The sequence below is a fragment of the Strix aluco genome, chromosome 9 (genome assembly GCF_031877795.1).
Source record: "Strix aluco isolate bStrAlu1 chromosome 9, bStrAlu1.hap1, whole genome shotgun sequence".
NCBI lineage: Eukaryota > Metazoa > Chordata > Aves > Strigiformes > Strigidae > Strix > Strix aluco.
Genome location: NC_133939.1, coordinates 11,428,509 through 11,454,982, shown reverse-complemented (window position 1 = coordinate 11,454,982; position 26,474 = coordinate 11,428,509). Strand labels below are relative to the sequence as shown.

The following is a 26,474-nucleotide window of genomic DNA, read 5'->3' as shown; positions in this document are numbered from 1 at the left end:
TCCCAGGGAAGGACCTTTCATCCGCTCTTGCCTGCAGGAGAACTTTTAAAATGGGAGGGCAGCATGCCTCCCTCCCCCTGGTTACAGCCGGCTGGGGCGCCCCACTGCAGCCACCTGCTCCATAAAGCAGCATCGAAACCGCTATGATGTGATGGCACGCAAGAACAGGTACAGGTGTAGAGGTGTAGCACGGGCCTTGTTCTTGGTTTTAATGCCAAGATAGAAATTGTATATACACAGAAATATTAAATGATTTTCACAAATATTATTCCTAAGTATTATAATTTTTTTTTTTTTTTAAATCACCCACTTTTTCAGCTATTTGGGTACTCCCTTTCCCCGCTGGCTCCCCTAGGTTCTTCTAGTGTAGACAGCAATAGCAATTCAGGACTTCACTTTTTATTTGTAATTTTATTGTACCTATTATTTTGGATCTTATGCCTCCCTAATGGTTTCCTTAACATATTTCCTGAAAACTAAGGCTTCTAAAATGGCTACGTTTATCCTTTCTGAAATTAGTTGCTATAATAAATTACCTATTATAATAGTTCAGAACTTGTTTACTTCTCTTTATTAAAGAGCCCCCCTAAAGACATTTTAGCAGCTGTGGATGCCTGGGGGGGTGGGGGTGGGGAATCAATTAAAGTGTGTCATATTATCCTAAATGAATGTGAAATAAAAAGTTTTCAATCTTAAACAGTAGTTTTGAAGGAAAGAAAACAAACAACTACTTCAAATATAACTGAAAACCTGGAGGAAGTTGGAGCCTTCTCATGGCTGATTAAAGGGATAAAAATAAAGATCAGCTATGCAGCGGGGAAGGCTTGACATTTAGCCAGCACTATGGCCCTAGGCATCTGGGGAACCTGTAAATAAAGACCCCCAAAAAAGAAGAAAGAGGCATCTGTCAAGTTGAGATGTTTCCAGGTTGGATGGTTATTACCAGCAACGGTTTGTGAGCTTGTAATCAAACCCTGAAATTTAAGTGCTCAAGATCTCTTAAGAAGTCCAATTGGAAGCATCTAACATCTCTCTGGCATCTGACCCTTCAGCCCACAAACTTAAGTAAAATTAAGCACTAAATGTAAGTCCTAGAACACCTGGATGGTAAAAAAAAAAGTCAGAAGCTTAACAGTTTTACATCAGGTATTACCACAGCCAGTGCCCTTAAAAAAGGGTAAATGGCAGATCATATGCAAATAAAATACACAAAGCAGGATGGTAATTTTCCTATAGTGGAAAAGCAGACTTGCCAGATAACTAGTGTGCCTGCATTCACCTTGAAACTGTCACATTTGTTTTGACTGTCTGACAAGACTTGAAATTACAGTTTCAAAGACACAAGTTGGCTAAATTCTCACTACATTAGGTATCAATCACTTTTACTCCTGATCTGGCAAGCCTTGCACATAAGGGTGATATTCCAGATATATAAACTCACTACCAGCTATATTAACGTACAGAAAAAAATACATCAGCAGTATCTGTATAGCACAAATGGCTGAGCAGTCATCCAGAATATTCACTACCCTCAAAGCACAAGCACACGGCTATTAACATAGAAAACTGTCAAGATACCAAACACAAGCAATGCAGGGATGGAGCCTTTTGCAAAAGGTTACCAGCAATGCAAGGCAGGGAGCAAAGTGAAAGGACGCGCCCACCACCAAATGGGTTTCCCTGGTACAAAACGTTTTGAACCATCCTAATCCACTACCCTTCTTTAACAGCCACATACTCAACTAACATGATTTAAGTTCACTAATTTACAACCATAAATTATCTAGGCTCAGACAGATAAAATTGAAATGCTACTTAAAAAACTGGACATACGGGGCCTGATTTGTGAAATTAATTTTATTTCTGAAACATGATATCCAATTACAAATAAATAATTCATACAATATAACTCAATTAGGATATACAATGTTCAGGCAGTTCAGAGTAACAACCAAGATCACATTGAAAATGAGCTTACATTAAATAACCAATTACAATAATATACAATTGGTCATTCAATTAACGTTTCAGCCTGGTCCTGGGTGTATGCAAGTTGAAGATTGTTCCTCTTACCAGTAAAGAAACAGATGTACGCAATTTTATACCGAGTCCGAAGTAGTTAATACATCACATTAATAAAAATTAAAAATGCTGCATTGCCTAAGTGTAGTTTTAGTACAGAATAAAAGCTTGTGAATTTTAGCAGGATAAAGGTTATTGCAAAGGAGTATTACGTCCTATAGCAATTTCTGCATAAACTTACAAGCTTTACAAGACATTTTTAATGCATGGTTTCAATTCCATAACCTTCTCTGCATACGATCTATAAAACCGGTAGCACATAGGTATGCATTATGTTCTCAGTTTCAGTTGTACATTGTTCTTCATTTCAGCAAAATATTTTACTGCTAAGATACGGCTTCCCATTGAGGTATGGTCCTGCTTTGTGTAAATTGCAGTAGCAGCAGCAGCGAACTTACACGGTCTCTTCTGACATGTAATTTTTAAATTTCCTAGCCTACTCCAGAAACACCATTCTCTGCAAAGAACACTTATGACATCTAGATTGAATTTAGCCTAAAGTCCTGAAATATTTTTAAATAATGGTAGGAATTTAAAGGAGATTGACAGCATCCTTGGTATTTCTTGGTCAGTCATTTTTTATAATGAAATATGTAGATTTTCACAACAGAATAAGTAGTTACATTTTCCAATGAATCAGAGTCCTGGGCAGTTCATATTTACAAAGGCTTTGTTAAAAATCCCCCCCTTTTTGGGGCCCCTCAGGTGAGGTATACGCACCTTGTTCTCAGTTTGAACTCAGCAAGACTGTTTGAAAGTTACAGCTCTTTCCATTACAAAATTCCCCACATGGAAGCCGTTACTTCCAACCATGTGCTTTTCCTAATTTACTCTACAACTGTCCGCAGCCTTTAGGACATGCACAATACATTCCAGCAGGTACTTTTGTTCCTTCTTACACTGGGCATGGGAAGACAGAAAAAGAAAAAAAAAAGAAAAAAAGATAAAGACCAGGTAAATTCCTGGCTGGCATGTAGTGCATCTACACAGGGTTTCAAACTCCCCTGGAGTTGTCTTTCTGCTCAGCAATGCAAGAGCACAGGGTGAGAACATGGTGGCGGCCAAAAGTATCTGACAGGCATAGGAGGCTACAGGGCTAAGACCTAAGACTGCCGGAGCAAGGAAGCCCTACACCTGAGCAGCAGCTGTGACTTACCATCCCATTACAGCCCTGCTCAACTAATGAAAAGCGTGGGCACCCACAGGCCAGGTGGCCTCAATAGGACATGGAAGTACTCAGAATCTAGCAGTATTAAAGTCTGTCTTTTGTTATAAAACAAAAGAAAAAAACACCATACTCATCACAAAGATTTTAAGCCCATACAAATATTTTAAAAGTCCTTCTATCTCCAATGCTGAGACTAAAATCAATGAACTGCTTTTATTTTCACATTTCTGTAGAAGAAATAAATGTGCACAATGAATCTGATGTCTAAAGGAGGAGGAACTATATATATCAACATCCATTTTAAATAAAAAAAAACCTGAACTGTAAAATCAAATCCAGTTACACTGCAACCCAATCTTGGGACTGGATTAGAAGAAAAATTAAAACTATTTCCAAACCATTTTAAGTTTCATTTATGCAATTTATCCAAAAGTGGATTTAAACCCTTAGCAGAACAAAATACTAACTTCAGATTTCTTCTGAATCAATCAAAAGCAGATTTTCTTAAATCTGCACAATGCACCAAGTGATATACATAGTACTTCAGCAACTTATTAATTTCCACTAAAAATCACAAAAAAATATTTGAGCAATGTACATCCTTTGCTGAGCACAAACTATTTAAGAACTTGTTGATGGAGCACAAATACATATTTAAGTATTAACAATATCTAATATATGGTGTGACACTTCCCTACAGACTTGGCAATTCCCACATTTGCCTTCTTCAGTCATTTTCCAACGTTAGTCTTATTTCTATTTGCCAGAAGGTTTTAATTTATGATCTAGATATCTGAAGGCATTAATCTCATAAATGCGGTTTTGATTTATTTTTGTTGCTTGTATTTCCATTTGACTAGATACACCAAAATTCAAATGGTAACAGGTTTTCATAGACACCAGCAAGGGAAGTCCATGAATAGTGGGAGAGATGGCAACATAACATAAAATCCAGCACAAATCTTCTCACTGTTTCATCAAAACTCAAGTACAGAGAACCTACTTGATAACTTTCAGCTCCTATGAAACTGCTTTTTATAATCAATGGAAAGTGTTCATTTAAATAATATTTCAGATTTTTTTAAAATGAGAATTTGTATATCAAACATCTCCCAAAACTCCCATGTCACAAATGCTAACGAGCAGGAACTCCCTCCCCCAAACAACGCTTCTGCCTTTCAAAACTGCTATATGCTACCATAGTAGGGTACCAAGTGAGCATCAGGACCTTGATTTTTAGTACTACAAGTAAATGATACACGAGAGAAAGATCTCCAAATTAAAGCCATTTTAATATTTGCTCCATCACAAAGTTGACTGATTTATGTCTTTTCACATTCTCATGTAACCCTGATGAAAATACTCTTTCCAGAAATATTTTGAAAATAAAATTCACATCTGAAACAAATCTAAGCACTCCCGCTGAAGAAGAAAGGAGCCCCCATAGTTCTTCCAGCAATATTCACATATCTATAGTAAAACAGAAATTGAGACTCCTTCTCAAAGTAAGAACTGGGTGTAACAAGCCAAGCAACATAAATAACTCTGGCTGAGAAATAATTCAAATATCTGTTTTTAAAGCAAAAAATGCTAAACAAAAGAACACAATTAATGGGAGATTTTTAACGGCACAAAGGGCAGCTAGGCACTGTGTGAGCTGAGAACATAACTGTCATCATGACTTTAAAAATCCCCTCTGTAAGATTTGGGTTGCAGCGAGGGCAGAACAGGGGTCTTGCCAGACTTTGACAAACAACTAAAGAGCAAACCCAGTGTAATGTCCAAACGTAATGAGAAAAGACAAAAGTTGTTACAGTCTCTCTGCTAAAAGGACACTGTCAAACTTACAAAGTTTTAAGTGAAATTAAAGCTGAGAGTTCTTATTAGCTCTACACAATTCAGCTACTGGATGAAATGGTCATGAGCTATTTAAAAAAGGAGTTTCTGTATTTGAGAGATTATCCTTAGTTTTAACTTCTGCTGTGTTAATAGCATCTTTTCTATTAAATGAGCTTTAACTAACACCTGCAAGAGTACCTGCCTTTATGCAGAGCTGTGTCATGACCATCTTTTCATTTTCAGATAAAAATAAAAGTAACCATTAGGCACATATTGAAGGTGTATTACACAAGCTGGAATGTCAAACATTTTCTCCCTCAGATTTACACAGAAAAACAACACAGCAGCAAATAACCTGGTCCTCTGTTCAACAATGATCTTGTTACAAGCATTTTCAATGTACACAATGTCACAACATCAATACCTCCTTATCTTTAAATAATTAGGTAAAAAAAGGCCCCCAGTATAACCATTTCTTATATAGCCAAGTTCTCTCTATATACATCCAAATTTTAAAGATACAAATAAAACTATACAGAATTTATAAATGTTTAAAAACTTGAGGCTTCAGAATCATGGTTTCCCAAAAAGACTCTGGAAAATCCACAGACTGACAAGGTAGCAGAGAAAACTGGAAAAAAGGAGACAGACACAAGTTTGCTGCCATAACATTTTACTAAACTTGCCAGTCATCATGGTGATGTTATCAGAAATAACAGTTTAAGCTGCAAATGAGGAATGGTGGTTTTGTGTGTTGATCTCAAGTGTTGAGACAGGCAATTCAAGTATTTCCTATTTGATCCAAGCTCATTGTAGCAAAGTGGTGCAGAAAAAAGAATTATTTTACATTTTTTCCATACATTCGATCAATGTCCATTTGATAGTATGCCGTAAGCTCTTTGCGTTTTAGTTTGAATGCATCTGTCACTAGACCAGTCTCAGGGGTCCAAGGATCAGGGCTCAAACGAATTTTTACTGGTATTTCAAACTTCTCCAAATTAGCTGTAAAAATAAACATTTTCAATACAAAATGTAAATGTAACCATTTTTCTACAATTAAGCACAAAAGGAGAAACTGTATTCTCACACAGAAAAGCACATGACATAAATGAAGAAATGCTCCTCAAACCCCCCATATTTGCTTTGAAAACCAGAGTGACAGGATCCACCAGTAACTGTTCTTCAGTTTCCACAGAAACATGAAATAAGCCCCAGCTGTTTGGGTATCTGTGCTGCTCCCTAACTTCAGAAAAGCCTCAGTGCATGGAAGTGACATCCTCAAAGTATACACTGTTGTATCGGTGTTATGATACTCATCTGCTGGAGAGAAAGTCTTAAAATCCATACTACTTAAGCTTGAGAAACGGGGGGCGGGGGGTTGTGTTTTTTCCTGATAGTCCTAAATTGTTCAAGGGAAGTCAGTTCATATGGTAGCTGTTCCCCTTACTGAAACAGAACAGTGCTCTGCATGTTATACCTCTAGCACAAAACACTATCATTTGCAAGAGCTTCTGCTATGGTTTCAGGCATAAGAGAAGAAAAACAACTAAAAAAAGTAATCAACAGATGGGCAATATTAAAAAAATAAATTTATTTTCAGGTTAAATAAAAAATAATACACAAATGTATAATTATGCTGCGCAACCTGCCATTTTTAGATTTTCCTGTGCCTTTTATTCCCCTTGACATTAAATCACTGGGTTTGGGTTGTTTTTGGGTTTTTTTTGCAATTTAGCACTAAAAATCATAATATTACTTTAAAAGTAAAGCCTATGATACTAAAGTGAAAAACAAAAACAAATATAAAAATAACATCAAAATGTGTAAAAATGCCTCAGGATTAAATGAAATGTTCCATTTCATCAATTTTAACAGCATATTTAATTCTCTTTAGAACAGTTAGTGCTGCACAAAAAAGAAAAGCGACTTTGACATACTCTCCATTGCAGCAGCTTCTTAGAATGACTTTGCCCCTATGCTCCAGGCAGTGAACAAAAATGGACTACGAGACATGGGGCAAGGAAAAAAAGTCTGCTGCAGTACTGAGACTGCACACATCCTAAGAGTATGCTCCTGTAACAGAAGTCTGCAAATGTACTAATCAGAGTTTAATATATTGACAAGTAATATGTAGAAGAGACAAAGATTAACATGACAAAGATTGTCAGAAGCATAAAGTTATCCAGGGTAGAAAAGGCGAGGACAAATTGCGAAGATGTGTAGAAGGGACATCATGATACTAAGCAATTGCAAAACAGCAGAAAACATTAATTGCAGAAAAGTATAAAAGACAATGCTATGAAAAACAAATTTAACATCCACAAAGACCATTTAAAAAACATTCTGTTGTCATAACTGACAGCTTTATGAAAAAAGCTCATTGCTTAGTAATGGTCAAAAGCAAAAACAAGGCAGAAATTATTATGGAAGAACAAAATATCACTGTGCCACTGTTTAATTCTGCACCAGAATAGCTAAATAGATTACAACCAATTAACACAAAAGGATACAGCTGAGGGGGAAGTATAATAGACACTGAAAAAAGTCATGACTGCCATTGTGAGCATTCACTGCCTCTTCCCATACAAGAGCTCGGCAGAACCAAACTGAACTAGCAGATGGCAGGGTAAAAACAAACGAGGCATTTCTTCATATGAACACAGCTGAGCTATGCAACTCTGCCACAAGATAGTATGGTTACTGAGGCAGAATATTTACATAACTTCAAAAGGCAACTAGAAGAGTTAATGGAAGAAAAGTCTACTGAAAATTATTAACTACAAAGACCCTGTTTTCATGTTTAGGAAATCCCTCAGGTGCAAGTCACTGGAAGCTAGGAGAGCTTATTTCAACTATGCATAGATATGCAGCATAGGAGACTGTATGATATCCAACACACATATCATGGATCTACAGATGACCCACATTCTTTTGGACCAGCAGCTAAGGCCAAAAGATGCTACAGGATATCATAAAGAGAGCCACACATACACAAATATATATAGGGAACTGAACTGAGTTTGTTAAGTTTGGCCTGGTTTTATATTCTTTCCTCAGCTCTTGGCCATGGTAAAAAAAAAAAAATTACGTGAACCAAAAGGACTGACCCAAGTCATGTTTTGTTGTTCGTTTTTTTTGCATGAAAATTTCACTTTCTACAGATTCTATGGAATATATACACTCAAGGGCATATTTTTATCTGTTTCACAGACATTACAGTCCACAAAGTTAGTACTATCTACCCAGCTACTTACCTGCCATGGCAGCCTCAGCTAGCACCTTCAGTACCTCTTTTTCCATCTCAGGACTATTACAGATCTCTTCCCAGGTTCCTTTAAATCCTTTCTTTCGAGCTAGGTCTGCGAGCTCCTTTTGATTTGGCACAACAAATCCAATGACATAAGAATGGAAACTGAGAAGTATAATGTACTTTAGTATGAATTTTGTAAAGTTAACAAGTCTTCAAAAATAACATTTCAAGTTGAGGGGTTTGCACTTCACACAGAGATATTGCTCTTAACAGTTGGCTTTTGTTCACCTGATAATCTTTCTGAAATAGTACACAAATTACATTTGCCTGCTTAAAAATAAGTAGAAAGAGAAGCTACTTACCTTACAGCAACTGGATTGCTTCAAGGTGTGCTGTCCATATGCATATTCCACTGTGTCTCATGCTCAAAGCTTTGGGGAAGCAGTACCCATACGATGTCAATGCGCCCTGCCTCTCCTCATGTTTTGCTTCCCGGTATGAAGACTGGTGTGCGGCTTCCCTACCTCAGTTTCCTCTCAACTGCAGAATCCAGTTACTGTAGAGGAGCAGAGGACTGCAGTGAAGAGGGGTTGGAGAGCAGGTTGTGGAATGAGCATATGCACAACACATCTCAAAGGACGCCTGCTTCTGTAAGGGAAGTGGCTTCTCTTTCTCTTTCAAGTGATTGTCCATACGCTCACTCTACTGCTGGCAATCTTTGTCTGCTCCTGATATGCCCAAAACATACGAAGCTGTGATCTCAAAGTCTTTGGAAAACACTGAAGCACAATTCGCTCTGAAACAGCTATTGAAGATTTTTCAGATGGTGTAAACCTTAGGGAAAACATGAACAGAACCTCACGTGGCAACTCTACACATTCTAACAAAGCAGATCACAGAATCAGAGAGCTGAAAGCAATCTCAGATGATCATCTAATTCACTCACCTGCCTTGAAGCAAGGTCAGCTACATCTAACAGATATTTGTCTAACCTGTTCTTAAACATTAGGCAAACGTTAATGCAAATGCTTCATTATTCTTAGCACTGGTAAGCTGTTTCTGACGACTATTCCTGACTCTTTCTCTCTGCAGTTTGCATTAGCTGTATTTTCATATAGCCATTAGTCAGATGTTCCTCTCCTTTCCACAGAAGCCATTGATTTGTTCACAGACTGTTACTATTTTTTTTTTCTTCTCACCTTTCTAGTCTTCCTTCCTTTCTTAAATTTCTTTAGGAATTTAAGCATTGTCCTTTCCTCCTAAGTCATGCGTCAGAGATCTCTGACCAGGTGTTCCCATTTTTCTCCTGGACTCTTCTGAAGAGGTCCACCTTTTCTGAGGCATTGCATGTGGAACTCAGACCCTTTAATGCTTGGTAGAGCAAAGAGATCACTGTGCGTATCATAGGCTGTACATCTGACTATGCCATATTATTTACCTTCTTATAACAGCATGGCACTTGTTGACTCATGTCAGCTTCTACAGAACTGCTACCAGCTGGTGGTCCCCATCCTGTAGTTTTGCAGTTTATTTAGGTGTAATTCTATCTCCCCTCTTTAAACTGACTGCTGTTTTCAAGCAAATCTCTATCTAGTCAAGCTTGCTCTGAATTCTAATCCTGTCCTCCACTGTACCTTTGATCCTGTACCACCTTAACCGTCCAGAGATTTATTAGATCTTTTCAACTCTCACCAGACAGATCAGTAATGCAAAAATATAAAACCTTAACCCTGGTATGGAGATAACTTTAGTTTATCCTTGAAAGTTTCCAAGATAATTTCAAAATACTAACTTTAAAATACACTTTTGGTTACTGTACTTCACAATTTTCTCCTTTGTTACTGGTATGAATTATAATGGGCATCTGACAGCAGCTGCAAAGACTGCACAGAAGTCCATTACAAATACAGGCTCGCCCGGCATCATCTGTCAACAAGCTTTGCCTATTGGCTGACTTGGAACCATTCTCATTTTCCTCTTACTAAGAATGTACGTACAGAAAGACTTCAGATTAACCCCAGTATCACTTACGGCTTGCATCTCACCCTCTGTCTTTGCCTCTCTCTGATATACAGCATATACAAGTAATCAGTTGGCTGGGTAAGCCTCAAACTTTTGATACATCTAAAATTCAGCCTCTTGAGTAGAAGCATACTTCCTTTGGACAGAAGGGTTCATCCAACTATGTTTTTTCCTAGAAAGAGCACCTTAGAACTTACAGCTCCTAGAACGTGTAGCTTTTCATTCTGTACCACTAAGTTATATCTTCACTTGTTGCAGTTCAAATGCTAAAGCACTGTTTGTCTTGAGAAGTATCTTGAAGACTGGATCTTCTCTCTGGAGCAGCTACTTCCCATCGCCGCTACTATTTCTTCTGCAGATCTTCTGAACTTGCTAGCTTCTTCATAATAGCAGTAAGAAGGAAGACATTTTCAGAATTTGGACATCAGGACCTCTCCTTATTCATCTCCTCCATGCTAAGAAATATTGCTGAAATGTGTCTCTTGCACTAGGCATCCTCATTCCCTTGTTGTGCTTGAGATCCTACCCAAGTATGGCCCTCAGACCTATGGTAAGAGACACATAGTGGCACTACATGTCTGTATCACCATTCTGTAAAGCCTGGTCCTTATCAGCTCTCCTTGAGCCTCCTGCTGAGAACTCCCTTGGTTTCTTTGCCACGTTTGCTCATTCCTCAGGTAACTGAACTACTCATTTTCCTGATGTGATGCTTGAGACCCCCTGAATGCATTTTGGATGGGTGAAGTGCTGATAAAGCAGTAGGAGTCTCCTCTGAAGGAGCTCTGATCATGATTCCTTTCAGCAAACATTTTATTCCTTATCTCACTGAGCATTTTGTTTGAAGTGGTCAATTTAAATAGTTTTTGAAGCAGTGATATCGTTCAAACACTTTTGATTCCCTACTACCACGTTCAGAGGAGCTTTGCACCCCAAAATCTAAGCTCACAGATATAACCCCTTTGTAAAAGTCTTCCCTCCTTGTCCTTTTACACATGGAAGATAAAAAAGCTACGAACGAATGAAGGACTCCTCTTGCATATGAGACCACCAAGGCAAAATATAAGGAGAGACAGGATATAAGAAAGGTCATAGGCACTGCTAACAAAAAGTCTCCGAGCTCACGCTGCTGAGTACATACCCACAATGAAATGTGCATATGGACAATCATTCAGAGAATCTGTATTACATGGCTACCTATGTCAAATTACACACATGAAAGTATTAAGAAGAAATACAGCAGCAGCATAAAAACCAATCTGGATCGTACTTGGACTCTGTTTGTAAACTGCTCATAGGTTTTCCTATTTTTATGTAATAGACAAGACAGACTATGAGAGTCAAGTGCCTGTCTGACAAGTGCATTTTAGCCTCCGATGTTATGCTGACCTGGCAAAATTAACACAGAATTTGATAGTACAATTCCAATAGTGAACTTCAATCCTAGAACAGCAGAAATCACCATCTGTAGGAACCTATTTTCTCCACAGACTACAGAGGGTGCTCAGAACAGGCACATAACCTCAGACAGTCAAAGCAAGCAAAGATGAGACTTGCCCAACAGGTCAAAACCACAAATAAAGCTTAATATAACGGAAGTTTTCTCAGCAGTGGCATACCCAATGCATGTTAGCCTATTAATCCAAAACTGTCAAAAGTGAAGCTACAGGATTACTACCATTAGTTAACACACAAAAATACCACAGAGAACCAGGTGAACAAACCAAAAGTTAACTTTTTATTTATTACCACTGAGCAATTCTCTGGTATGCTTGTCTTGGCCTTTTTCAAAGTTATCAAGTCGGGCTTTTTTTGGCCGTACTGGAAATCAGAGTATTTCTGATTGTTCAGAAGCTCCAAAATGACTTTCCAAACATCAAAAATGACAACAGGAAACAAAGACCACCAGAATTATATTTATACATGTAAGTCTATATTATGCATGGGTAAGAAATTCTAGAAATAGAAACTTAAGACAAGTTTGAGCCGTGATATACCTAATTCACTAGTACATGTGGAAAGCTAATAAAAAAGGACATTTGACCATCATTTATTAATTGTGTGTTTGCATAAAATTTACTCAGCATTTTCTCTCAAGTTTCAAGGCTTCTGCTGGTGTACTTCAGGGGTTAAAGTATTTGTAATGCGCAAGACAGCTTCTGGGCTGTTGGTGATTTTTTTCCCCCCACCTTTCTCTAAAGTATAACAGTACTTCCTCTGAACAACAACAGTACTTCCTCTGAAGAACAGGTCAGGTCAGAGCTAAAAACAGCAAGGAACAAGGTGTCCTAGGGCTTCTACAGGTAATAATCTCTAAAGTGCTTCAGTGATGTCTGTTATGAATGCAGTCAGCATTTAACTGCTTTTCAGACTAGGAAAAAGGGAATGGAAGAGTGTCATTCTTGGCATTTTCCAATGAATGATGAAAAAATGGGAAAGGAAAAATAAAAACATTTCAGCTGGTTTAATTTTGATAGAGAAAAATTATTCCATTGTATTATAAGTAAAATACTGTTTCAACTGGTTTATAAAATTCCACACACATTCAGCAACAAAAAATTTTGCTTATGGCTTCAGTAGGACAGACAAAGAATATAGCAATAACAAAGCATCAGCTGCCTCTTACCTGCTTGCATATGCACAAATATTATCTACCAGTGGAAGATTCTTTAGAGCTGCTTCTACTTTGCCAAGAGAAACATATTCTCCTGCCTGGAGTTTTACAAGATCTTTTTTACGATCTATTGAGGAAAAAAGGAATTAAATTTTAATTACAGAACACAAAACTTTAGACATTGATATTATACTTTTCTGAAATGTATGTATAAGTGCCAAAAGCCAAGCTGACTCATGTTTGGTGAACGTACCAGAAACATTTAATACCAGGTTTCCAGGCCTTGCATTTAATCAATCTGTCCCTCACATAAAAACAAGACACATTTCAATTCTATGCATTTTCTGCCTTTAGAACAGCACTTCATATATTATAGCACTGTCATGTGAATGGAAGACAACTAGGATTATGCAAAAAACAGTGTTTGGCTAGAAGCACACAATTTGTGCTGTCTGGTCCAGACGCTAAGGCAGGAGATGCACCATTTGGTGACATTTTGTTATTTATTCCCAGGCTAAATCTGTATTTAAAGAGCAACTGTCCACCTGTTATTTGAAATGCAACAATAGGAACCGCAAATTAAGCCCAAATTACCGGAGCTTATTGTACATAGCCCCAAAGAAGGCAAAGCTGACTACAAGGCCTTACCCACCCATCTGTGACAGCAGCCAGGAGTACCTCTCCTTTGTTATACACCTTCCTGCTGCTTTGTGCAACCAGACAAGGTAGTCTTGTAGCTGACATATTTGACCAGTGCAAGGCAGCTGCAATGGGACCTATGATTCTTCTCAAACAATAAGCCAGATAAACTTAGTTTTCAGGATTAAAGAGCACCCTGAATCATCCACTGGCTTCAAGAGAGACACCTGGTAGTTTAGAGGGCACCTATTTTTGTGTCTGCAGGTGTCAAAGAATTATGAGCCTGTCACAGGGTTATGTATAACACCTTTACCTTAATATATTTTTGCCCTAGTTCCTTTATGATAAAGGGATATTCTGATTATAAAGAATGGCAAGATTAAAAAAAGGCTTATTTAATCCTGAGCACATTATTACCAAAAGAGCTCTTTCACTGAATCAAATTCTCTACTTACAAAATTATAAAATGTAGGGCAGCTTATCTAGCTCAATTAGCCTATATTTAACTGTCTAATTACTAACCAGTCTCACTAACAGAGTGGAGTCAATGTTAAGACTGTTTTAAAAGGAAGCAATTGTTTTAAAAATCAGCTTTTAAAACACACAATCAAATTGATATTAACATATCAGAATTTCCCTGGAATACATGTTAGTGCTTCAGACTGCAGGCCAAGATATGGAGATTTTTGGTTAATTACAGTATTTAGCAGCCCTAAAAAATGTATATATATGTTCACCTGAATTTATTAACTCACCAATAATTTTTAGACATCCATCTTGATGAAACTCTCCAATGTCTCCAGTATGGAGCCACCTCTGCCCATTCTCATCAACACTGAAATCCTTTTTGGTTCGTACTTCATTTTTGTAGTAGCCCACAGTCACATTTTGCCCTCCAATAAGAATCTCACCTCTAGGATATGGTTTATCACTGTTGTAATATCCACCTAAAGTACGGGTTTTATTAACAAGAATTAAAATACATTCAAAGCAAGAATTCCTGTTATTTTTACTAGTTAAATATAGAACTAAACAATTCACTAAGTCCTTAGCCAAATCTACCACTTGTTACCAAATAGTTCAGTAAGAGAAGAGGTGGTTCCAATTCTTTTCAACATATAAACAGCTAATCAGCCTGTGTGTTTACAAACAGTGAAATTCACACACACACAAAGGGCAAATGACACCTCTATGCAATCTTTCTGCTAGGACTAACAAGCTCTCAGCTTCATACAGGCTCAAATAAAAAAATATATCAGTTTTGCCTCAAATTTAGGCAAGAAAAAAACCTACACGGTTTCATATTAGCCCAAAACATCCTAAGTATTATGTATTTCTACTGTACAATACATAAAAGCCTACACTGAAAGGAAATAGCTTAAATACATTTCAAGCTTCATTAAATATATGTTATATAGCACCCACTAAGTTTCTATTCCATATGCCAATTTTTAAATTATTTTCTTAATATTAAGACTATTTTAAAATATTTTTAAATGGCATACACTTCAGTTGAAGTCTCCTGAATCCAGCACCTCTAAGACACAACACACAAGACCTGCACCCTGTCCTGCAAGAATACTGATCTAAAGCAGAAAGAGGTACAGTGCTGTATACATTTATACAATCAGAGCAACTGGAATAAAAGAGATAGTATAGCCAGAGTGTCATAATACAACCTAGTCAAAATGTCACTTGCCTTGATAGTTTCCATCTAGATATTTGTACGTTTAAAAACCACTGAGGGATTTATTTTACCATTTTTCTCCTCCAAGATCAAACTTTTACAGGCAGAAGTAGCATTTAAAATGTAAAAAGCCAAGAAATAGTCTTCTAATTACTACCACCGAGCAAAGCCCAATAGAAAAATAGCTATATAAAGTTCTTACAAACACAGTATACTTTAATCACATAAATTCTCACCTTCTTCCCAGTTCATTAACTTGATTTCACAACAGACCAAAGGTGCTCCCACTCTCCCTGTAGTGTAGTCCCAAACTAGAATTTAAAAAATAGCACTTTTCAGAAAAAAAATTTACCAAAACTGATTAGAAAAATCTTTCTTGCCATTCATCTTATTTAGTGAAAATTAACTGCTATTTATTTCTGAACTTTAATTCATAGAATATAACTTCCAAGAGAACCAATGGATCTATCAAGGTAATACAGGTAAAATCCTTATCCTGCAAAGAGAATAGATGGCTGTATTTAGTCGTATCGACACAGCTTTGATAGTAAACTGTCCATGTGGATCACGCTTCGAAAGTGGCACAACAATTTTAGTGTTTGCTGAACTCTGAAATAAGTAGCAATATTTCATAACCATTCAGATATTCTATATTTTGATTCACCTTCCTGAAGTCTCAATCCCAAACACTTCTGCATCTGGGCACCTTCCCAAAAGAGCCTGACTGGAGACTACATCACCTGTATTACAGTTCCACTTTTTTTTTCCCCAAGCTACTGAAGAAGCCATTTCCAAAGACTTCTTGGAATAAAAACCACATCACAGCAGTTTGTGTATCACAAAGGAACATAATACATGTTCTACAATTCAGCATAATCTAGCAATGAACCTTAGATACTCCTCATACAACTCCTAGGTAGATCACACCATTGCCAAAAAATAGCAGCTCTGACCGTTTCTGCCACCACTGAATACGAGTGACATTTTAGGACTAAAAGGCAAGTGAAACTATTAAGTTCTCCTATATGAAATTAAAATCTGGTGCAGGCTTTTGCATTCCATTTTTTATTTTCCTAACGGCTCAATATACTCACCAAAATTAGAAATAATTTATTCAGTTCAACTGGTAACTGCAATAATGCCAAATCCCATTCACACTATTACAGGTTTCTCTATTGCAAATGAGAACATTCATTTTATACATAGGTCACCAGCTTTAGCACAATGTGTCAAACTTAGTACTCCTACTGTTTTATACATTTATGATTACAAGTAATTCTCTGGATTCCTCAATTATGTTTGGTGGCATACACCAAACAAAGAGACTGTCAAAGATGGTACATGCAGAGCGCTCTGCACAGACCACAGCACACAGCGGGATGTACCGACACCAACCTTCCGTGATTGTGCCAGCTCCAGCTGATTCAGTTAATCCATACCCCTGTCCTACAGGGCAACAGAAACAAATGTTCATAAACCGCTGAGTTGCTGCAGAGAGCGGAGCTCCTCCACAAAGCAGGATGCGAATTTTTCCACCTAGCAGCATTCGTACTTTCCGGAAAATAAGGCTAAAATACAAATATAAGAGTATGTATTTGTTGCTTAAAACCAAAACAAGAGTGTACTGAATTTTGTATCTGAACTGAAAGTTTTCACCATCTTCAAATACATCTCTATGGCTTTCAAGGAAAACTCTGAAGGAGCACATTTAAGTTTTCAAAAACACAAGCAGAGATTTCTAAGCTTTCTTCCACATTCTAATTTGAAGATGGATTAAATGTCTTGAGAACGTAGATTTAGTAAGACAGTAAAGTTCTGTGATTTTCTCTTCAAAAATACTTTAAACAAGCTGTATAAATTTTGCAGTTATATTATCCTTTAGTCTCACTAAAGTTGGGAGTTGGACTCAGTGATCCTTAGGGTTCCTTCCAACTTGAGATATTACATGATTCACTTCTGTGAAAACGTGAAATCTACAGCCATCTATAACAGACTTCCCATCTTACACAAGAACTGCATAAATCCATTATTAAAGTCCTGATTAAAATAACACAATGAATATAAATCTCCAATCAGTTTCAAGTTATAACACTTGGTTTTATATATTTACTGATATAATTTATCACACAAACTTTTTTGTTGTTTCGATTAATTAGAGACTTGTTCATGTTCAAAGTGTCAACATTAAAACAAAGAAAAGCAACAAAAAAGTCAGATACTGCTCATATGGTAAGACTCTGATAAGCATTTTTTTTGGTGCCAGTGAAAATACAATTAAAATTACCTATCGCAGAGTGGGGTAGTGTAGCCTTTGGAAATCTGTTCCATTTTGTAGTTGTAGGCCAGTATAAATAGATTCCGCTGAAAACTAGTCATTTCATTCACTTTATTCATGACATTTTTGTAGATACGATCCATAATTTCCTAGTTACATAAATAGATAAACTTTAACTCAAAGAAACAGAAATCCTAAGTTTAGTACGACAAAAAGGAAACATGATCTAGAAATTTCAGTACATTTCAGATGACAACCCACTCCCAGGTTGTCTCCTCTTCTATTGCTAAGAGATAGCAAGATGTTCACAGAAAGAAGGAAATAAAACATCTGAGCAGGAGCACTAGTTAACGCCAAGCTGCCTGCTGCCAACTATCTTTACTCCATTTATTTACGATGATGAGCAATAGATGACTAATTAAAATGGCAATCTAATCCCCATAGCTATTTAAGCTTTGAAAAGGTTGACACTCATATGATGAGTTTATCCCTAACAAATAAACACCCAAAATATTATTTGAAGCTAGTTTAACATTAAAGGTTCTACCTTCCTTATTTAAATGAACATTGCATTAATTTTGTTGTTAAAAATTTGAATTATATTTAAAAAATAATTTTTAAAATTCAGTTACTTACCGGGACAGCTGCCATTAGGGTTGGCTTAAGTGTGGTAACATCACCTTTGCTTCCTTTCTTTATTTTAGAGGACTAAAGTGAAGAACAAGTTTACTAGCAGACACATTCAAGATTTTTAACATGAGAAATTAAGTGACATAGCACATCTTTCAAACAATCATTTTCATTTAAATTATATTTTAACAATTAAAACTAGTCCAGAGTACCAGTCATAACCACCAATACCCTGTTTCATGAATTGTAGAAAAGATTTGTTGTACTATTTTTAAAAAAATACTACAAAGATCTGGTGTGAGTAATTAAGTATTTTTTTTTAACATAAGGGCTTACATCTACAACATACCTGGTCGGCTAATGTCTGAGGTGAAGAGTAACCAATGCGGCATCCATGAGACAGACACACAAGTTCAGCACTCAGCTCCAGAACATGGGCAAGAGGCAAATAGCCAATATAGACATCTTTTTCCCTGTTAAGAGTTTTTAAAAGATAGGTTTGTGTTGTACCATTAGAGTCCTCAGATGAGTCATTAAGCTAAATTTACACAAAGCTTACTGCAGAACAGTGAAAAAATGCCTTTGAGCTTGAGAACATATTTCAAATAACATGGGTTTTGTTTCAAAAGTTGTACAGTACATACTGCAGGTTTAAGGCATGAACAAAGTGTGACTGTTACTCATCCCAAGACAATTAACCATGTGTTGCAAAGGCATCTCTGTGTACAAGATTAAAAACTGCACCAAACAAAAAGAAACCACAGAATTTAATACTAACCAAAGTATTACTTAGTACTGCTTAGGAAAGCTTTCAACCACTCCAGTGCAAGGTGGCCTCACAGGCTTTTGTGTCCCAGTCTTCCCCACATACGGAAGACAAGAGACAAACTGCACATGTAGCAGTCATGTCATTTAATGCAGTACTGGAAGATGCTCAGACATCAGCGCATAGTATGATTTGTCACAGACAAAGCAATATAAAACAGTTAATATTTTACACAGTAATTAATCTAAAATCATACGCAACTACACAATTCTTTATTTGCCAGTAAGTAACTGTTGGTACGTACCCCAGATTTGGAATCCTCTCAGCCATTCCAGTTATCCCAGCAATTATGTTGCAATGGGAGATCATAACTCCTTTGGGAACTCCTGTGGATCCACTTGTGTACATGATCACTGCAATATCCGATGGCAGAGGCCTGGCCTGCGGTTTGTTTCCTGTAATTTGTGTTAAAAAAAGAGAATGTATAACATGTGGAGAGCCTATCAGGCTGGGAGATCTGATATACTAACATATTTCAGCTGTCATTCCAATATAACACTACATGACTATTTCTATTACATTTTGCTTTCAGTTGAAAAGCTTGTGGTCAAGCTTAAGTGCCTTCACAAAGAGTAGGAACTTCTTTGTATTAGCTGAGCAATACTTGAAGTGATTGTCCTAGTCTACCATGACAACACTTCTTCTATTATGTTTCCCATATTCCTGCAGAGGAGAGAAAGATGGACAGAGCTTTGGCTCCTCCAAAATGCCACTGAGCTTCACACCCCTAGGAAGGTACGCTGCACCGGTTCCACGCTGCCGCAGGGTCAGTCCCCGTTTGCAAAGGTACTGGTCTCATGTGCTCCCTGGCAGGGGAACAACACGCTGCCTCATTTGCAACACCTGCAGCAAGACACTGGTGAGCAAACATGAGGTCTAATTTCTATAAGTATTTAAGAAAGTTCAGTAGTTTTAAAGTGTTTTTTTTAATACTTGCTCTGAGAGCAAGATGACACAAAACCAATTGTGTTTATTCAGAGGAAAAACTGCATAATGTGCAATACATGTGGCACAACATACACGTGGAATGAGAAGAGTGAAAGCATATTTAATAATTTCCCACTCACTGAATCCTGTCCATCCTGCACAATAAACAGAGGAAAAAAACATAAGCAGTCTAATACTTAATATAATATTAATTGAACATGCTTGACCATAAACAATTCATTGTAGTATTCCACAATTTATGAATGGTTAACTTGACAAAGATAATGATGTTCCCTTACTATAGTGTATATTTAAAAATATATACATGTGATATTTAAAAGACTGACAAAAGGATTAGACATCTTTTCACATAGCACATAGATTAACAAATCTCAAGAAGCTAATGAATTATAGCCCTATTTTTTTGTTTGTGTTGTCTGAAACAGTTTTAATAGTACATAAGACTGGTACATCAAAACCGTCAAACCACCTTTTAAAGAAATTGAGAGGTCGCGATGTGGGGAGCAAACCTGTCATTCCCCTAAACATCAACAGCAGATGGATTAACCACCCACCCTACTCCTAAAATAAAATCCAATCCAACATTCATGTATGTCTTCAGTGGTTAAAAGATTCTGAAAACACAAAGAATGAGAACAGAAGGAAGCGACTACTGAATATAATGAAATCTTAAGATACTATGTTTAGCAGCTTTTCAGAGCCAAGAATAAAAATTTGTTATGATAAAAGTTAAAACACCTTCTGAAATTCTGAATTTTAATTCTAAAAGTGTTACAGAGACTGGAAATAGATTTCAAGAAATTTACACACTAGATTGATACTTTCAGAAATGCAATAAAAGTGACTAAGTTCTATCGGATTTAACTGGTTATTTAAATACCACAACCAAACCAAAAAACCCCACAGATTTTATTTAAAGAAAAAGCAGATGATAAAAGGTTAATCACTGCATAATTTCTTGAGATCTGCGATTTTCACAAGCCTATTCAACAGGGTCAAAGTAGGACAACAAATGAGATGAGATGATCCAAATAGAAAGAAGAGATAACCTACCAGTATCTGCCTTGGCCCCCATAGCTTGCACAGAAGCCATAGTATGAACAATGACACCCTTGGGAAACTCTGACCATGTTGTTGGTTTGCCATCCACTGTAATAATATGTCGCAGCAGTGGAACTTGAGAAACAATTTCCTGTGGAAATGAACAAGTGTTCAGAAATCTGGTTGTTCCAACAAGAGAAACAAACAAAAAGCCCAACAATAAAACCCCATCTATTGTATTCATTTAAAAAAAGCATTGACATAAAATACCTGAGATTTTAAAACATCAGAGGATAAACTTGTCTACTTCAAACAGCTGCAAAACTTGAAACTTTCCACATGTAGATCTGCAGGACTGATTGAACTTTCCACTTAGAAGTCCAAAAACTTTTCTAACCATTTACTGATCTGGGTCTTATTTCAAGAAAAGCCCACAAATAAGACTGCAATGATTTGTAGAGATAATTGACTTTCCACTCTCATAGAACACTGAGAGAAACTGGCGATGCTGAGCTCACAGTAATTCTTATGTTGCTCCTTGACTATTACTATGCTATTTAAAATAAACAACAGCTAGCAAAAATACAGAAAATTATTTGTTAAGCATTTCAAGCAAAAATGTGAGTTCTAAAACATTTATCAATATTCTAGTGGAAGAAGTAGTAATTATCATCTCTAACAGAAGAAATTCTCTTACTGCAAGCTGACATAAATGTGCATTGTATATATACTCTCATCCCAGTAACCTGAAAAAAAAGGTTTGGGAAATTCTCATTCAAAATTCAGCAACAGTCAGTTTTTAATTGAAACAATCCCTTATGTGAAAGGTCTAGTTCCCCCAGAACACATGATGATGAAACTCATGCAGATTAGTTGTTGCACTTATGTATCCAATCTGGGTCAGAAGTCAAAAAGGTTTTTTGACTGTTCTAATGTTTAATAAGCTTTCCCCCGCACTGGAGAACAACTCTAACTCATCGAGCACCCACCTGTAGATTTAAGAGCCATTCTCTGCTGGGAAAACATCCAACAATAAATCAGGAGGATGATCACGTTTAGCTATTCATATACAGTTTATACATTTCTCTGTTCTTCCCATTTGCTTCAACTGTTAAATTTATAGGTACTAAACCCACTCAGAAACCATAGCAGTTTCTTGTAAAGATGTTGTTCCAGGCAGCACTGCAGCTCTTCAATAGGGCAAATTGCTCATCCTGTTCTCCAGAGTCATTGAGGAGCCTAATCCCACTGAAGGCTAACTATTGGTTTTTCTGTACATTAAGACAGATACATAAATCTTATTCTAAAAAGACATGTCTGCCCTACAGAAAGGCAATAAATCATTGTTCCATACAATGGAACCAGGCTTTTTAACAACAATGAACAGGTACACTGGAAAGAGATAGACAAGTTTTCTGACCTTCAATTTTGTTTGCATCAATTCTTTACTAGTAATGATGGTGGTGACCTCCGTTTCATTTAGCCCATGTACTATTGCTGGGCCTCCCAGAGTAGCATACAGAGTAACAACTGAAACACAAAATAGAGAAAAAAAAAAAGGGGTGAATCTCTGTTACACTTTCAAGTTTAGTTTACAATAAAGGGCTGAGATTAACCTGTTCTGTTAGGCAACACAGCAAAAGTATTTGTCAACCAATATAAAGGTGGTATAGTTTTATGTTTTGAAAAATACATATTACATGGATTTAAATACAGCATAATCTTCAGCTACTCCCAGAAGGAATAAAGAACCACTATGTGACTGTTTACTTTTTTCCAAGGTCTAACTAGAAGCACCAAAACCACATTACCCTATGTAATTCTCTTCTAGATCCACTCTCACACCTTCATAGGTTTTACCATTTTAAAAGTAGGCATCTATTCTTAGTTTAATACACCGTTTAACAGTCCTGTTGTACACAGGAAAGAAAAGAGCTTTCATTTACATGACCTCTCTTTTCAGAATTTACACGCTCTGTTACTAGCCTTTTACAATTGACTGCTAATAAGAAATTATTATAACATTGTAATACATGTCATCAGCAGATTAATTCTCACACTCTGTAATAAAGCTGTGACTATCATATTCTCCCATCTATTTAAAACAACATAATAAAGGTGTACTGGGCTTGCGTGGCAAGGTTTTGGTAGTGGGGGGACTATAGGGGCGGCTTCTGTGAGAAGCTGCTGGAAGCTTCCCCCATGTCCCACAGAGCCAATGCCAGCCGGCTCCAGGACGGACCCGCCGCTGGCCCAGGCCGAGCCCATCAGCCACCGTGGTAGCGCCTCTGGGATAATGTATTTAAGGAGAGAAAAAAAACAACTGAGCAATTGCAGCCAGGAGAGAGGAGTCAGAATATGTGAGAAACAACTCTGCAGACCCCAAGGTCAGTGCAGCAGGAGGAGCAGGAGGTGCTCCAGGCGCCGGAGCAGAGATTCCCCTGCAGCCTGTGGTGCAGCCCATGGTGAGGCAGCTGTGCCCTGCGCCCAGGGAGGTCCACGGGGGAGCAGAGACCCACCTGCAGCCCAGGGGGGACCCCACATCAGAGCAGGTGGGTGCCCGAAGGAGGCTGTGACCCTGTGGGAAGCCTGTGCTGGAGCAGGCTCCTGGCAGGACCTGTGGCCCCGTGGAGAGAGGAGCCCACGCTGGATCAGGTTTGCTGGCAGGACTGGTGACCCCGGGGGGGACCCACGCTGGAGCAGTCTGTGCCTGAAGGGCTGCACCCCATGGGAGGGACCCACGCTGGAGCAGTTCGTGGAGGACTGCAGCCCATGGGAAGGACTCATATTGGAGAAATTCCTGGAGAACTGTCTCCGGTGGGAGAGACCCCACACTGGAACAGGGGAAGGGTGTGAGGAGTCCTCCCCCTGAGGAGGAAGGAGCAGCAGAAACAGCATGTGATGAGCTGACCACAACCCCCATTCCCTGTCCCCCTTCGCCACTGGTGGGGAGGAGGTAGAGAAAGTCAGGAGTGAAGTTAAGCCTGGGAAGAAGGGAGGGGTGGGGGGAAGGTGTCTTAAGATTTAGTTTTATTTCTAACTATCCTACTCTGATTTGATTGGTAATAAATTAAACTAATTTCCCCAAGTCGGGTCTGTTTTGCCTGTGACAGTAATTGGTGAGTGATCTGTCCCTGTCCTTACCTCAACCCATAAGCCTTTCGTTATATTTTCTCTCCCCTGTACTGCTGAGGAGGGGAGTGACAGAGCAGCTTTGGTGGGCACCTGGTGTCCAGCCAGGATCAACCCACCACAAAAGTTTTAATCATCACAATCATTAGACATTGAACTTACATCATGAGAATACAGAATAACAAGGAAAGAAAATATTTAGGAAGTTATTAGAAACACCATTTCCTGTATTTAACAACAGCTCATTAGGAATAGAGTGTTAAAACACAATTATTTCATATTAACAATTTTTAAATCATATTTAATTTCCTGCCATTTTAATGGGAACTGCATGAGAAAAGACAGGAAGAGATTGGGGAAGAAAAAGGCAGCTCAAAAAGGAAGAAAGGTATTGCTCTCAAAAAATAATCATTTCCTATTTTCCAATCAGAATGCTAAACAGGAATATCTCAAAAAAGCTGTAAGGTCAATCAATACAATCATTAATAATTACATCAGTGCTGGAAGTTTTGTCACATTAGGTATCTGAATTTCTTTTGTATTTTAGTCTGCATTTAGCTGAATATTTAAACAACAATTATTAAAACAAGACACCCCATTGTACATTATGGCTGTAACTATACTATGTTCACTGCAGCCAAAATAAAAAATAAAATAAAAATCAAACTCTGTTTTATGTTAAGATTTGAAATCCAGGCAGTTACTAACCCAGTGTAGCATACTAAGGAAGAACTCAAAAGCAGTCTTCTTACACAAGAAAGTAAATAGTTGACCTCTACTTATTTTTTCCTTGTTAAAACAGTCCATCATAGTTCAGAACCATTGCAGGGCAAATGCACATGCACTGTGTTTTCTTTAATTTGGTGGGAGCAAAGTCCAGAAGAGTGCCTCTACTAGTTCCCACGAGCTCTCTCTACTTACTGCAGTGACCCCTGTTATATAAACATCTAGCAGAAATTCAGTTTCCCCAAGCCAACAAGTAAAACCAAAACGACACACCGCCTGGAAAGAAAAGTAACTACATAAATGATTATTTCAGAGATTATAATTACTCATCTACAAATAAGTCCCTCAAGGACAACTTAGAGCTATATGATAGAGCTAACGAGAGAGATACCATTTATATGATGGTGTACTAATACCATGGAGAGAAAAAAACCTGAGCAATGACTCTGATCTATGAAATTCTCACTTCTCCACACTGGCACCTAGAACTTTTTCAGGCAAATCTGAAACTTTAGGTAACTTTTTTCTCTCCTTGTTCTCGTGAAAACATACTGAGAAGGGATTATCTTTTGTGTTCATCTTTACACATGCAATAGTAAAAGTGAGTCTTTGATATCTGAACTACTGCTTCTAGAAGTCTAACAAAAAATTTCAACACCACTAAACTTGCCAGCTAATATACAAGAACAAAGCCTTGCCCTAAAGAAACAAATAGAACGTTTGCCATTTATTTCAATGTAACTAAAATGTTAAACTGAGTAATTTCGGCATCCCTCATACATCAAAAATAAAAAGCAAAATATACCTTTAAAGGCTTCAGCCAAATCAATTCTGACAAAACCACTTCTGTTCAAGCTTCAGGAAGGCGTGATTGAAAAATGAAACATAGCCTTTCCTATTTATTTCATTATTTGGTTATACACTCAGGTGTTTTATTTGCCCACACTGGTGAAGAGCTCTTCAGACAGATGAAGAGGAGATACTTTGGAAGAAAACCTGTTTTCATGTTAGTGCTTTTTTTTTTTCCATTTTTAAACTAGCAATCCCACTCTACCCCCTGCAAATACAAGACTTTGATAACTTCAAACAATGTAAAATTTACAATCAAGTAAATATTTCTAATCATAAAACTACTTGTTTGTGCAAGTACTCCATAACATAAACATTGCTTTCTCCATTTTAATTCTTTAGTACAAAAGGCATTCTCTCCAACACTATGTATGAAGCAGATGAACCTGCTCTCTTGACAGCAGTTCTGGGCACATACCATCAGATTTAATACATTTCACATTCGGAAGGAATGTCACAACACTACCACAGCAGTTAGTTGTTGTGAAACTTACATTAGTGTTTTTCAGTTTACAAGTCACTCAGCAATGTCTTGCCACATTCTTCAACATCACCTGAATTTTATAACTCATTCAGCAAACCGACTGTGAATACTGCATGATAATATCATCATCTGCTAACACACAAGTCAGCCAAGTTCACATAAGATGACATACAGCTTCGATGCTAAATACCACGTCAGTGTGCCGAAGCACGTCTCAGTAAGGGAATTTGAAACATTAATCCAACAAAACTAAAAACACATGCAT

General features: G+C 37.5%; 1 protein-coding gene across 7 annotated transcripts in view; it reads right to left on the bottom strand.

Annotated features, from left to right (window-relative positions):
- Positions 1–1,842: 1,842 nt before the first annotated feature.
- Positions 1,843–26,474, bottom strand: part of ACSL3 (acyl-CoA synthetase long chain family member 3) — a 55,635-nt gene continuing 31,003 nt past the window's right edge. For 4 of the 7 annotated variants that reach the window (XM_074833691.1, XM_074833689.1, XM_074833690.1 and 1 more), the window contains 12 exons: positions 22,439–22,548; positions 21,031–21,169; positions 19,274–19,424; positions 18,553–18,676; positions 18,210–18,281; positions 17,583–17,722; positions 16,694–16,866; positions 15,535–15,609; positions 14,367–14,558; positions 12,985–13,099; positions 8,344–8,501; positions 1,843–6,091 (listed from right to left, as the gene is read on the bottom strand). In XM_074833691.1, the coding sequence (XP_074689792.1) occupies positions 5,928–6,091; positions 8,344–8,501; positions 12,985–13,099; positions 14,367–14,558; positions 15,535–15,609; positions 16,694–16,866; positions 17,583–17,722; positions 18,210–18,281; positions 18,553–18,676; positions 19,274–19,424; positions 21,031–21,169; positions 22,439–22,548 (1,613 nt within the window). In that variant the 3' untranslated portion in view covers positions 1,843–5,927. The other 3 variants (XR_012624275.1, XR_012624274.1, XM_074833693.1) reach the window with 3 other exon arrangements.